At 44.3% G+C, this 15,718-nt stretch overlaps 1 protein-coding gene across 1 annotated transcript in view; it reads right to left on the reverse strand.

Moving 5' to 3' along the window:
- MAN2A1 (mannosidase alpha class 2A member 1) overlaps nucleotides 1–14,312 on the reverse strand; it is a 213,634-nt gene extending 199,322 nt beyond the window's left edge. The window contains exon 1 of the mRNA XM_075932033.2: nucleotides 13,518–14,312. Coding sequence (XP_075788148.2) covers nucleotides 13,518–13,652 — 135 coding nt within the window. The 5' untranslated portion in view covers nucleotides 13,653–14,312. The remainder of the gene's footprint in view (nucleotides 1–13,517) is intronic.
- Between the last annotated feature and the right edge of the window lie 1,406 nt (nucleotides 14,313–15,718).

Raw genomic sequence — 15,718 nt, forward strand, 5'->3', positions numbered from 1 at the left:
AGAGCTAATTATGAAAAAGGGCTCCTCACTAGGGATGTAAAATCCCATTTAAAATGTTAACTGGTTAATGTATACGTTTATCCAGTTAACCAGCCTGCTGCATCACAACATAGGCAGGTGGCTGCACTAACTGGGCCAGGCACTAGTTAACTGGTTGTCCCAGTAAGCATGCCAGTAAGGTGAATGCTTTCCAGGTAACCATTAACCCTTTACATCCCTGCTCTTAATCTTGTACAAATGGAATCTCCCAAATCCAGGACTCTCTCATCCAGCAATATCCACGGTCCAGCAGGGTCACGAATGTTGTTAGACCAAAGAGCCCCCAACACCAGGTGCAGAAGCAATTCAGAAGTCCTACTGTAGAGCCATGGCTGAGCCAGCAGCAACTGGGCTGGTGGTGGCTGGTGAGTCCTGGCCTGGCCAGGGAATCCCCAGCAGAAACAGGTGCCATTCAGCCCTGGCCATAAACCTCCAGTGGCAGTGGAGGCTCCAGCCTTGACCAAGCAGCAGGAACCCACCAGGGAACCGCCCCCAGCAGCAGTGGGGCAGAGAGCCCCACCTAGCCAGCATTAGGTGGGCCAGCTGCAAGGCAGGGAGCCCTAGAGCCAGGAGAGGAGCCTGGGAGGAGGGCAGCAGCCAGCAGGGTAGCACTGACCTCCCCTGATCCAGCAAATTCCCTGTTTCAGGACTGCTCAGGTCCCAAGGGTGCCAGACCAGAGAAGGTGAACCTGTATTGCTATATATAAACTTCACGACCTGGAAGAAAAACAAAGCAACCAAAAATGTCTTATACGGTAAACTTCCAATAATCCGGCACCTTTAGGACCCAGGGGGTGCCGGATTATCAGATTTGCCAGACTATCAGAAGGGGGGGCTATGAGGGGTCTGGGATGGGGTGGGGGGGATGCCACCCCAGACCCCTCATAGCCCCCCCTTCTGATAGTCCGGATCTGCCCCAGGCGTCCCTGATTCAGCCGCTGCTGGTCAGTTTCAGCAGCGGCTGAATCGGGACACCTGGAGCAGAGCAGCTGGGGTGCTGCCGGGTAGGTCCCGTAGCACTGCCCCCTTGGGGCTGCAGAACCAACCCAGCAGCACCCCAGCTGCTCTGCCCCAGGCGTCCACAAGTCAGCCGCTGCTGAAACTCACCAGGGGCTGATTCCACGAAGCCCAGGGCAGAGCAGCTCTGCCTCCAGCTTCCTGGAGTCAGCCGCCGATCAGTTTCAGCAGCGGCTGAATGGGGACAGCTGGGGCGCTGCCGGGTTGGTCCTGCAGCCCCGAGGGGGCAGCGCTACGGGACCTACCCGGCAGCACCCCAGCTGCTGTGCCCCCGGCTTCCCAGATTCAGCCGCTGGTCAGTTTTAGCAGCGGCTGAATCGGGGAAGCTGGGGGCAGAGCAGCTCCAATGGTCCGGCTGCCCAGAGCACTTCCAGGTTCCTGATGGTGCCGGACCATCAGGAGTACCGGACCATCAAATGCTGGACCATCGGAGTTTTACTGTATTATGCTATAAACTTGAATGCATGCTACAATATTTCAACAACAATATAAAAGAATATGCTCATCTATGACGACAAAGCCACACTGTGTTTCAAATACCAAATTAATCATGGCAGATAATTTCCAAGTTAGTCAGCCATTTCTGATTTAACACATTCCTTTATGCTTATCAAAATTTTCCAGAAACCTAGTCTTTGCATTACTAGCATGGTTATTTCAAAAGAAATTGCTATTTTTATTGCAGAGTCAGTTGCATTCTGAAATGGGCTTGAAAATAAGGCATAAAGTTTTGTTTTTCCTATATGAGCAGATAGTCATTCAATATGAACATTTCAAAGTTATTACCTTTTAATTTCAAAGATATAGCTACATAAAAATTTGTACCTGATTTCACTGTTTAAAAAAAAAGCAGAGGCATGAAGAAGAATAGAAGTGGTACATAACAAGGAAAAAATATAAATTACTAGCTAATCCTTGAACTTAGGGTGTGTCTAGACTACCTAGTTTTGTCGACAAAAGTGGACTTTTGTCGACAAAACAATACCAGCGTCTACGCTACCGCGGAGTTCTGTCGGCATAACGTCAACAGAACTCCGCGGTTTTGTCGACGCTGGTATACCTCATTTTACGAGGCATAACACTTTCTGTCGACAGAACTGTCGACAGAAGGTGTTATTGCCCGTAACACTGCGTCCAGACTACGGAGTTCTGTCGACAAAGCGGCTTGCTTTGTCAACAGAACTCCATGTGTCTGGACGCAAATTGTCGACGGAAGTTTTGTCGACAGTATCTGTCGACAAAACTTCCGTCGACAAAACGCGGTAGTCTAGACGTACCCTTAGGTTGAGTACAGGTAGAAGGATAATCCTACAGTTATACAAATTAGAGTTAAAATTTAACAAGTTATTTCTTTTCGACTGCAGCTATGAAAGATCTCTCAACCTGATGGGTCTTCAGTCACAGGGTCATACAAAATTTTGCAGTTACCAACAGATCTACTTCTAGACCTTCTTGGCAGGTAACATAAGGAAAAGAAGCCAACTCTTCTCCAGTAAAACAGGGATGAGTGGAAACCAATCAAACAGAAGGACAACAATAAGCATACCCATACCTATTAACGAATACTCTTAGACTAGCAGAAGGGAGGTGAAGCAAAAGATTATATGCTTCCTACTAGGGTGCTAACTTTGGAGCACTCTGCCCCTTCCCTTAATTTCAAATCAATTCCAGCTAAAGAATATGCAGTATATTTTTAAGCTCCAATAATTTTTGGAGAAGATGTTTTATTATAAATCACTGGAGGCTAGATGACATTTACATTTTTGACACGTGGATATATTTGTTTACTAATAATTTTTTCAAGATTTATCTCCATGCTGTTATTTTGGTCCACAGATCCCATCATCAGTAAGAAAGGATGAGGGACAAAGGGACTAAAATAATTTTAAATAAAGACATCACCTATCCCAAAGTTATACAACACACGTCATTTCTGACAAATTTTTTCTTCACATCAAGTAAGAGTATTACAGGTCAAAACTAACCAAGCTTTGTTCATTACATTCAACAAGTAGCTAATACTCTCACTGAGCAAACCTTACAGCATGTTACAAAAAAGTTGAAAACGCAGATTGTTCCTTTAACATTTAAAAAAAAGTTTGGAGTGTTCTACTTAAATTTGAGTAGACATATGGCTATGTCTACATTGTACACCTTAGAATGTCACAGCTATGCTGCTGGAACACACCGTTGTAAAGTGTGTTATATAGCCGCACTTAAACACCAGGAGAAAGTTCTCACAGTGACAAAATTAAACCATTTCCAATGAGAAGCAACAGCTTCACTGCTGGTAGTGCACGTATCAAAATCAGTGCTTCTTGTTGAAACTTTTGCCACTCAAGGAGTTGTTTTTTCACACTGCTAAGCCACAAAAGTTTTAGCAAAAGTGCCAGTGTATAAAAAGTCTTGATTTTTTTTCCAACTATTGCACTAAGCCATATGTCTCTTAATTAAATTCTATGATGTAGAGTCTTGTGTAACTCCCTGAATTCTGTTTACTTGAGTTTGGACCATGAGGACCATCCGTCATCCCAAAACTGTAAAGACAAAACAGACTTTTCAATTTACCTATAAAGGCATTTCCATTACTTTTAAACTAGTTTTCTGCAATCATGTGCAAGACTTTTTTTGTGATTTTATAAGCATTTCCAGTTTGTCTTTTCATCTATTTGGACTATGTCGTTTCTTTTGAAATACACTGAATGAATAAAGATTCTAAGTTAACCATCTCAGAATACAAAATTTTAAAAAGTAACATTCTTATCAGAACACTTTGTTTCTCTTCACTGGTTCACAAACACGTCATATGGTTGTTGCTCTGCCATATTCCACTTTTTACTGTGTTTACAAAATGTATCATGGCAATGACTAACTTTCCATCCTTCCATATAATTACAGATCAGTTAACCAAGCAGGGATACAGGCCTACACCATCACAGTAATGTCCTAGATATTTGTAAAGGTTATGACTCCAACACAAACAGAAAAACGGTATGTATATGACAAAGGTATTGGGGAAGGAAAATAAGTGTAGTCCCATGCCCCCTGGTGGAACAAAATAAATATCTGAGGACAAAATCTCTGCTGGATTTTGAGACTACTTTAAAACAAAATTCAGATTCTGTACCTCAAGACAGAAAACATGATCAGGTTCAAAGCATATTTATATATTTGCCAGAGCAAAAAGTTTGTGCATGTGGATGATGGGGGTGGGGTAAAAGCATAGGTTAGCTCTGCAGTGAACTCATGCTGGGAATCTCACTGAAGTCACTTCAGCTCTGTGCAGGCACTTAAATCTGCCTGCATGGATCTAACTGCAGAACCAGAATCTAGATTTTTTTTTCCTTTACAATTTTTAAAAGTGGACATTCATATCCTCAGAGGATGATAAAGCAAAATGCAAAAGCAACATATTAAAGGTGAAATGCCTAAGAAAGCAATAGGAATTTTAATTTTATTTTATTCTAATAATTGTATTTATGCTATTCTTCAGAGTTCTAAATTTGATCAAGAGTCAATAAAAATGTTCCTTATTTTTTCATTTAACTGGTGCAACACTACAAGATTCTACTTTACCTCCTACCTAATGTGTTTTCTGAGGGGAGGCGATGGGAAAATTATTATTTACTCACTATTAAAGCAGGTATAATAGTGGGGGCTGCAAGATTGTGTCCATTCTAATTCTGTTTTTAAGTTGATCCTAACTTTCTGCAATATTCGCTTTTCTAGCTGTTTTCCAGTCTCAAAAATAACCTTCATCAGGTAGAAACTAAGTGTTTATTCAAATATATTCCAACTTTTTTTAAGTACAAGTGGAAAAGTTACTGGAGTAGTTTTCAAAGAGTTATATAGTTGAAATTAACTTAGTTGAAATTTGCACAGAAATAGCATTGGGAACTGAGTGTTCTAGTGTTGTTTATTTGTTATGTGACCAAGTTATGACTTAAAAATCACATAGGTATGAACAAACATTTTACACTAAGCCCAGAAGTACTGTAGCTACTGAAAGTTATGCTGCCCATACTTGGCTAATTTGACTGTACAATTCAACAAACTCACTTGACATAAGCACAAACTTGAAACTGATCTCAGCCCCTATGAACAACATGAAAGTATTGATATATTAAAGAGCGTCACTTCAGTGGGCTTTGCAGTGGACTATGAGCTCCACAACGCCACAGGTTTGCAGAAGAGACTTCATCCTGTACAGCATTTTAGGCATATGTGCACACACTCTTCTGATATTAATTTTAAGAGGTTCAGACTATGAAATTTGTAAGTGTAATTTTTTTGGGGGGAAGGGGCTGTTTTTGATGCTACCCAGCTGTTTCAAAGCTCTGACAAATTAAGTTTTTTTTTGTGGTCTTCCCTCTTAAAGACTTGAGAATACCATACCAAAAGGTCATTATGGTAACATTTCAGCATTTGAAAGTCAAGAAATTAAAACTGTAAGGTTTCATTGATCTTTAACTCTACTCTCTTGGAAATATGCATTATATGCTAAAGTTTGGTTTTCAAACAGTTTCTCAAATACACAATCATACCATTTTTCTACATCCTTTCACACTGACATGTTTCATTTTGTAGCACTGTACAATTAAGGCTCTATGTCTCATGTAAGTCACAGATGTCGTGGATTCCGTGACTTTCCATGATCTCTGTGACTTGTGCAGCAGCCAATGTGGCTGCTCCAGATTTACCTGAGCAGATCAGCCAGCCCCTGGGTCAGCTGCACTGGCCACAGCTGGGGCAGTTTGGTGTGGGAGGGGGCACAGAGCTGGAGCAGGGGGTTAGAGTGCAAGATGACACTTGCTATCTGCTTCTAGGGAGCCCTGCTAAGGTATGTCCCTGAAGCTCCTAGAGCAGGGGTGGGGAACCTTTTTTGGGTCAGGGGGCGCTGATAGAAAAATCAGGGGGCCACACAAGTCAGAAGCAAAAAACCTAAAAACAAAAAAAATGTGACCCATGGCTGAGAAGGAAAGATACTCCCCAGATTCCCTTCACACACCAGAGCCTAGGGGGCTCATCTTAGTAGATTGTGTGCTCCATCCCTGTGGTGAGGCAGCTGGATCACCAGCATGGCCCTCCCCAATGCTGGGTGTGGAGGCTGAGCCTTGCGGGCCGGATCCAGGCAAGCCAGGGGTCACATCCAGCCTGAGGTTCCCCTGTCCTAAAGGTATGGAAGGCTAGGGAACTCCTCTACATGCTGCTCCTGCTGTGCATGCCACCCCTGCAGTTCCCATTAGCTATGGATCCTACCCAATGGGAGCTGTGGCACCAGAGCTCACGAAAGAGACAGGCGTGCAGAGCTGTGCCTCTGGCCACCTCCCCCTCCCCCCAAAGAGGCATGGGGCAGGGGTATTCCAGATGCTTCTAGGGAGATGTATGGAGCTTACTAGGAAGATTCCCACACCCACCCCACACCAGAGGTGGTGGCTGCTCCCTCCCCAGCACTCCCTGCCCAGACCAAGTTTGAGGTGGAGGTATACAGTTCCAGTCACGTAAAATATGCTGTGTTTTTGTTTACTGGCTTGGACCAGCCCATCACATTTACTAAAAATACCTGTGAGTGAAATGTAGCCTTATGTATAATACTTTAAGTTTCATTATAGCTTTCTGGCATGCATACATACAGTAAAGCACACTCAGACAGCATACTCTGTAATACTGTAAGTAACCTGTTTGTGAGCCTCCTGTGGACACTTCATAGACTTTTGTACAGGAATCTGAAAACAGAATCCCATATCTTCTTAACTTGCTAGAAGCTGGGCAGAGTTTAAGAATGGTCCCTACCTTTGGGACCCTAGAAAAGGTTTCTGACTACACATCTTTTGGCAGCATGTACTACATGGCATAATATCTAGAACCTGAAATTAGTATCATTTCCCCAAACCCTCCTTAACAGCTCTTGCACATTCCCCTGAAAGCCTAAGCTTTCTTGGTTACAGTTTACTTCCACAGGTCTACACAGTAGCAAAAAGAAAATACACTAATTTTGCACAGAATTCAAAAGCACCATTACTAATTATTTAACATGAGAAATAGCCAGATCTAAACAAAATCACAAACAGAACTAGGGATGTTAAGCTTAGATTAACTGCTGAGAAATGCTCTTTTTACAACTTTTAGCTTCCCTTTTCAGTAGTGCTCCTAATCAGCCTCAACAAGAGACCACTCCTTGCAGGTGGCTTCATTTCCTGTCAACCTCTCCCCTGATAAATCAGTTCTACAGAGTAGGAGCCTGTCTTTTGTCTCAAGGTCTTTCTGCCATAACAGAGATGGAACAATCTATCATCTTTAGTTTGATAAGCGTATCGTGTGTGATCTGCAAATGTCAGATTCCACAAAGAGGTGTTCCACGACTACAATTTCATAACTACCAAAATTCATATGTAATAAACAGGCTCCCCGGATTATCACAATTGTGATAGTGAACATGTTCTAATTAATATAGGCCATTTATCTGTAAATGGAAGTTAACAGCTTCAGTATTATTCAGTGCCAAAAAAAGCAACATAGGCTATGCTAGTGGTTGAAGAGTATGGTACGTGGGTGCTGACAAAACAACTAAAATACATACCTTATAAATAATTAATCTACATCAAAAGACAGACTAGTTACAGTACAGTAATTAAAAATACTGAAAAATGCGTAACATATAGAACTGTTTAGCATGCCATGTTTGAGAGTGTACATGAACATGCAATTAAGAGCATATGCAAGATGAATCAGAATTCAGATTACTTGTGAAACCTTTGCTCTTGCATTTTCTGACAAGTACTTGTGCAACTTTCATATTTTCTTAAAGCTTTTTGTATAAAATCATCATGCTAAGAGCAGATTTTATTTCTAGCCTGGTAAACTTTCATGGTGACTTTTGTTGTGACCTAACTGGGTACTGAATATACGTTTTAAAAAGATCAGAGATAGTATTGCAATAAGTACCTACTCATTGAGTCTTTCCTCTTCATGTAAAGTCTTAGGTTTTTGTAGCTGACTATATACTCAGAAAATCATGCTTTTGACCACCTTAGTCACTTCAGAGCACTTTTAACAGTAGAAGTCCAAAGTTCATAGGTAAAACATAGAAATATCCATGTTGTGTGGCTTACTGATTCCACACAGACTATGATGAAAGCTACATTGAATATGTTTCTGCCATTAACAATGGCAGCAGTGAGCACTGGCCCAAATTTGACTAAGACAGCATGATGACTAATTCTCACAGAACTATGCCTGGGAGAGGAACCTTGCCCTACTATTAAACAGGAAGAGAGAGACTATCCTTGGATACGCACACAACTGAGGTATTCCAGCCATAACCTACAGTTGGACTAACCTCAAATCAAGGCAGAGAACTTAAAAATGTAGTCTCTGCAGAATGAATCCCTCACTGCATTATTTGTAAAGACACTATAGAAGTCATAAAGCCACTTGGAGAGAAGAGAATGCCAGACAGGAAACCCTACAAGATGGTAGGGTCCTAGAGACTTGTCTGCAGCCCAAGTCTGTTTGTCTATACTGGAATTAAATAGTCTCACTGCCCAAGCCCCAGGAGCCTGAGTCAGCTAGCCTGGGCCAGATGCAGACCTTGAATGGCCTCTGACTTCAAGCTTCCTGAAAATGACAACTAGCTGCAGATTAAAGCAGAAAAGTTCTGCACCCTAGGACCAGAAAGACTAGACAGGCCAAGGCAAGAAGATCAAAGAAAATTTGCAGCATAATGTAAACGTAATATTCTACCTTAAAAGCCTACTGAATAAAACCTAAACTAGTCCACTTGGAGTTAATATTCTGGGATTGGTGTGTTATACTTGTGTCATTTTATTTTGTAATTTAACTGCTTTAGCACACACTACAAATGCCTGGGGCCCAAATTTTGGTTTTCAGCTGCCTTTCCTAGTGTTTCAGCAGTATCACAGGGGGTTACAAAACCTAGAAACACTACCTAGACAAAGTCCCCAGCATAAGAGGAACTCAAGCTCAGAAGCCAATGAATAGCTTCCAAAGCAGTTTTACAGCAGCCTTCTTACCTGCTCCCAGCATAGGGGACATGCCAGAGAGGAGGAGCACCTTTGCACTCTGGCTATTCTCAGCAGGTAGAGATCTCATAGTTAGTACAATAACTACTGAGAGCCAGGCACAGAATACCAGGGCATGCAAAGATGAGTCTCTTTCATCATCCTACATTCCTGCAACTAGCTAAATTTGCTGGGAAAAGAATTGAGGCCATAATCTCTAAATCCACCATGCACATCCAATACCCATGAGCCTGTCATTTACTTCACCTTAATCATTTTAACAGGGCAGTGATTTAAGCATCAGAATGTCACTGGCACCATCTTGTTCACAAGTCAGTTTTTTCTAATTATTATAGGCAACAAAATGTACTTTATGATAGTGCCAAATCACCTCAAACTGGGATTGGGACTCCATTGTGCTGGGTGCCATACACAGAAAATATGTTACCCTCACTGTTTACAACTTAAAGGCCATGCCTACATTTGGAAAAAATGGGATATTTTAACTTATATTAACTAACATGTTACACACTTTTTCTTAATGAAGATAAATTCACTTGCAATATGCATAATATACTGTTTCTGGCCAATGTGCAGTTGACACAGAGCTGGAAAAGTTATTTTACCATTGGTGAATAGGAAATAAAAGGGGAGATCTAACTAATGTTTCCTCTAATCTTCTTTTCTATCCGTGTGCAGATTTTTTCCAAATTCCTGGTCTTCACTAAGAAAAAAGTATATTTATCATGTGTTTACTAACATGTTAACTAACTTTCAAATTCCAATCTAGATAAGGCAAGTTGAAGTTTTATCAGGTAAATAATGCTAAGGTAAACCTGCAGGAGAGCAAATATGGATACTGAGGGAGCCTCAGATTTACATGTCAGCTAACCAATTTAGACGTAGAGATCATTTAATAGAAGTGAAAAGGTCATATAGAGTTCAAGATAATAGAACGAAAATCTGCTTTATGGTAATTCTGGTTTAATCTAAAATGTAGAACTCAGAAACAAAATACTTTCAAGAGATTACTTGCAAAGATCTAAATTGCTCTACCTAGAGCACAGCCTCAACTATACAGGGTTGGAGGAGAAAATGGCACATTTCACATCCTTGAGGGCATACAACTGGAAACTGTTTCTGGCAATTGTGCAGTTGACACAGGGCTAGAAAGTTAATTTGCCACTGGTGAAGAAGAAGCAAATGGAGAGATCATCATCTAACCCATCAGTTTCTGCCACAGCTTGTGTTGGTTTTTATTTTATTTTTTACATTAACTTTTTAACCTTTATGAAGATAAACTTCCAAATGTTCATAAAATGCTATGTCCCCGAGCCTGGACTGAAACAGTATATTGCTACTCCTTCCTTTTTGAAACAGGAGGAGGAGCATTACATTGACAAGGCATTGGTCAGTTTAACAGATGCTATACTGAACCCTGACAACAACCGTGAACTTTGAAACCAAGTCAGTGGAGGTGCCATTACATTTGCTACTGGCTTTTCCCTCACATCCTCATGTTTCACATTTCACAACCTCGAGCTAATACCACTGTGATTAACTGGTGCCTGATAAGTGTCATAGCTTTCCCAAATCGTTGTGAAGTGCAAAACTACTACAGGTTGAACCCTCTCTAGGGCAGCACCCTCAGGACCTGACCAGTGCCAAACAAGAGAATTTGCTGGACCACGGGAGTTCAGCATCGTCTAGCAGCATTAGCATCACATCCACTGGTTACAAGCTCTTAATTAGAGCTAAACAACAGTTCAGAACACAGAGCCAGGACTGGTGGTGGTAAACAAACTTTACGGGACTACGGGAAACTTGGCCATCCCCATGATAAGGGGACATCCGGTTAACTAAAATCATTCCAGACCACAGATGCTGCCAGATCAGAAAGGTTCAATCTGTAGTATTTTCAGCTTTCACTTCTATAATACCCTGTGGATGGGGCGGGGGAGGAGGGGGCAAAAATAACATTACTTCATTAGTAACTACTTGTGGAAAAACATTTAAGCAACAGAAACAAGAACTGAAACTATTCCCTCAGAGGTACCCCAACTAAAGGATAGGAGTGGATACCATATTAAGAACCATTCTAGATGCAATTAGCGAGAGCAATAGAAACAACATCCCCTTCCCCTTAGAGCAAACATGGTATTTTGGGATAAGTAGAGGGAATATGAGTAGTCCCTCTTAGGAATAGATGGTGGCAACTGTATATTTAAATACTAGCTATCCAAATGCTAAAACAAGAGAGATACCAGGGTACTGACTGTGGACAATGAGAATCTCTACCAAATCTTTCATATCTATTTATATAGCCCAATTTTTTTCAGGCCCTGATATCACTATATAATGACAGAAAAGGAATGTATTTAAATACATTCCTTTTCTGATTTCTTTTTCTGGACTTGAGGCAGTTACTTTGCAGTATCTGCATCTTCTTCTCTCCCTCCTTTCTTCTAGAAAAGTTGGTGGCTAGACTCTGATCCATAACATTAGATTTAGAGAGAGACTATCGCAAGTTTGCACCCTTCTTTTACAACCAAGTGGTGCCATAGTTTTGCTATCTCTCTCCCCTCCGCCATTCTTTTTGATGTATTACTATTATCATTTTAGCAGTAACTCAACAATTAAAACATTCTACTCACAAAATAAGGCATTTTATTTTTTAAAAATAACATCTGAAAATTCATCTGTTTGCTTCATGCACCTTATGGTCTTAAAGGAAATTTGTTTCTGAAATAGTGGAAAATATAAACATGCTTTGCCTTTTACTTGACCTTTTATATTTCATTTTGATAAGTTAATGTAAAGGCAACAGGAATATTTATCTTTCCACAGCTATATACTGTCAATATTCTCCTGTTATACAAATGAGTACTGTACAGCAAGGTTGTTTTGCTGAGTGACAGTTTGCAAAGCACAAGACCTTGTTTAAAAAGCATTGTTCCTTTTAGTTACATCAAAAAGAAATATGAATATACACTTCATGACTCAATGGTGTTATAAAATTTAACTGTTCCACATTAGATCAACAGGAATATGCAATTTCTTAGCCTTATTTACCAATTAGGATTTTTTGTTGGTTTATTTTTTAACTGAACTGTAAGTCACATTTTGCCTTACTAAATGAGCATTCTCCTAGAACAAGAGTAACACCTTGTAAATCACATTTAAATTTCTCTGCCAAACAAGCACCAAGAAAAAAAACCAAAGGGTTACTAACGCCCATCTGTACTTTATAATCCTTATGTAACTTGAATAATAGTCAGTAATAAGCCCAAAGTGACTCTCAGGGGGACAAAAAGATAAATACAGTCAATTTTTTCTTTAGAACAGACCTGTTGATCTGAGGAAGTGGGTCTGGCCCACGAAAGCTCATCATCTAATAAACCATCTTGTTAGTCTTTAAAGTGCTACATTGTCCTGCATTTTGCTGTTGATCCAGATATCTGAACTCAAGGATAAATTGATGAATAAGAAGTCCAAATAATAATTCTAAGTGCTTGTTCTCAGAATCCAGAATAAAACTGAACTTGATTCCGCTTACTAAGCACAATGAACATAAATTAAGCTGTTAGGTTGCAGAAAAGTCTTGTTTGCCCAGTTAAGATCAACAGCACATAATTGAGCACCACATGCCTAATCTCGGAAGCATGACAGACATTTTACATTATCTCAGTTACATATCTGTTGCAAATAAAAACAATGGTTAGAAAATAATATGGCATTATGTCCTACTCTCAAGCAGGTAGTTTCCACCTGAACTAACCCTTATACAAGCAAACTCAACAGGCTCATTTTCCTACAGAATATCACAACAGCTAACAACAGGATGACATCCCCAATGACAAACTATTTTCCCTTCACTGATACACGAAGCTTCTTGGAAATGAAGACTGTTTTTTTATGTTCCGTTAACACCTTATTTACCAGCTACCCGTGCCGCTATACCCCGACAAAGTCACTGACACGTCAGATGTGTGCAAGCAGGGGTAGCAACGGGGCACTGTTGGTCCTGCGCCATAACTGCAGCTTCAGGCGAACGCAAGTCCCACCGTAGCGGTCTCTTTCCTCCCCCCACACAGCTCCCACCACATGAAAGAAACAAATGCGGGAAGTCAGGCCAGCCCCGCACTCCGCGGAGCACCCTAACCGGACCGGGCGGCAGCCATCGCACCAGGCTGGAGCTAAGATTTCACGGGGGTGATGCCCCACTGGCAGGATGGCCCCTCAACAGCGCCCAGGAAGCTCAGCTCTGCCGGGGCGGTCAGACCGTGCCTGCACCCGGGCAGCTGGAAGAGAGGCGGCAGTCCCACGCCCGGCCAGCAGCAGTAAGGAAAGGGAAAGTTGGGTAACTCGCCCACCCAAGGCTTAAAACTCGCCCCCTGCCGCCGGCAACAGCGCCCTCCGCGTGCCCTCTGCCCCGCTCACCTTGGGGAAGGTGCCCTCCCGGCGGGGGCTTTTGGGATGGTCGAAGTGGCCCCTGTCCAGCATCAGGTAGAGGGAGAAGATCACGACGCAGAAGATCGCGCTGCCGAACACCGTGAACTGCCTGCTCAGCTTCATGTCCCCGGGCAGCGGGGCCCCGCCGCCTCGCAGCGCCCAGCCCGCAGCGCGCTCGCCCGGCCGGGGCCGACAGGCAGCAGCTCTCCCAGCACTCGCTCAACTTCTGGTGGCGCCCGCTGACTCCGCCGGGCCCGCCGCCTGTCCCGACTCACGGGGAAAAGTTTCCTCTGGCCGGGCTGCGCGGGCAGCTGCAGCGGCAGGGTCCTCACGCTACGTCCCGAACTTGCCCCGTTCCGGCTGCGCTCAGCCCCCAAGCCGCTGCCGAGAGTTTCCGGGAGCGGAGCGGAGCGGGCTCCCCACCCCCCAGACTAGTTATCGCCGAGCAGAGGGGGGGGGGGTGAGGGGCGGCGCTGCGGGACCTACCGGCAGCCCCCCAGCTGCTCTGCTCCCCCGCTTCTCCAAGGCTGCAGCTGCCTCGTCCCTGCGAGTGCGCCGCTACCCCGCGGCACAGGGACCGTGCCGCGCGCACTCAGCTCTGGGAGCGCGGAGCCCCCCAGCCGGGCACCACCCGCCCCTGCTGCTGCTGGAGAGCAACGCGCTCCGCCCCCCGCACGCACCGAGGCCGGGCGGGGCCTGCGCGTGACACGCCGCCGCAACAGGGCCGCCCCCGCGCTCGGAAGCAGGAGACCGGCGCTGAACCGAGGGGGGAGGAGCCACTGCCCCGCGGACCGTTGTCGCCCCCTCTGCAACGCGGAACGTTCTTGAGAGCGGGGGGGGGGGGGAGGCTTCTGGAGGCCGCGCGGCAGCACGAGCCGATAGTGCTGCTGTTGCGCTCCCTGTGCCCGGTTGGGAGCGCGGAGCAGTTAGCGCCCCGGCCACAGGACGGTTAGCGCTCGTGCGTTCCCGTGGGCCCTACGGAGCGACAGGAAGCGGAGCTGCGGCACGCTCAGAAGGGGGCTGGGCGGGGCCTCAGCCGCCTCCACTCGGCAGCTCACACGGCGGCGAAAGTAAGAACATGGCTGGCTCTGCCCGGGCTCAGCTGCAGGCATCCCCGGGCCTGCTCCAGCGCAGCGGGCACTAACCGGGATTGTCCCTGCGGGGCACCCGGCGTGATGGCAGCCACTCTGGCTCCCTGCGTGCTCAGGGCGCTGCTGGGGCAGGCGGTGGGTAGCTGGGCAGGCCCATACGCAGGAATTTGGGGGAGGCTGGTAAATGCGGACTGCAACTGTATCCATTCACCCCCATGGTCCTCCGGCTAAGCGGAGAAATCAGCCCCAGCCTTCCCCAGCAGGCTTACTTGCCGACGGTGGTGGGTGTGTTAACCTGGGTTCTTTCAATACATCTCGGTAACTTTTACTCTCTGCAAGGTGGTGTCAGGAAATAATTCAGGGGAGACACGGTCCCACCGATAGATGGATGGTACAAACAGGACAACATGAGTGCTTTTACTTAAAGCTAAACTTGATTTAGTCTCAAGCACTTATACACGTCCACAACAGGTTAGTAAAACTACCCCACCTTTGAGAATTACCGAAGTTGAGTGTGGCTCTCGCGTGACACTGAGCAGGCTTCCGATGCCCAGTCTTCCGTCTGTCTGTCGGTAGGAACAAAGATGCATCCAGAAGTGAAGAGTCCTCGAGGTGTCCCTCCAAGTTTGTTCCCTCTAACTCAAACTTTCTGTCCCTATTTATCCATTAGATAATTTATCCATTATTACAATAATGTCACTCAAAAACTTCCTAGGCAAGCACTTTTTAAAGGTTAGGCAAGAGGTTTTCTTCTGATCATCACTTTCACCAGATTTTTTTCTTTTTTTCCCCTCTTTTTCAGAGACTTCATGCTCAGGGGCCCTGATAGATATATGTCTTAGGGCATTTAGCCAACCTCCCTTTTTTTCTTAATGCATAGCTCAGCTATTTCACTAGAGATTTGGGCCTCAGGAAGGACGCAGGGTCAAGCTGCCCTCTCTGTGGCACCCAAACTCTCCCTTCTTCCCCCTCCCTGACTTGGTCATGCTGTCTTGGCCTATTTTGGGCCTGTTAGCTTGGTTGCTAAAGTCCAAGCAGTAAGCAGTAGTGTTTCAGGCACGTTACTGGATTTGCTGAAGTCTCCCGTACAGGTGCTTT

This window comes from Pelodiscus sinensis, chromosome 6 (assembly GCF_052426305.1).
Source record: "Pelodiscus sinensis isolate ZL-2025 chromosome 6, ASM5242630v1, whole genome shotgun sequence".
Taxonomy (NCBI): Eukaryota; Metazoa; Chordata; order Testudines; family Trionychidae; genus Pelodiscus; species Pelodiscus sinensis.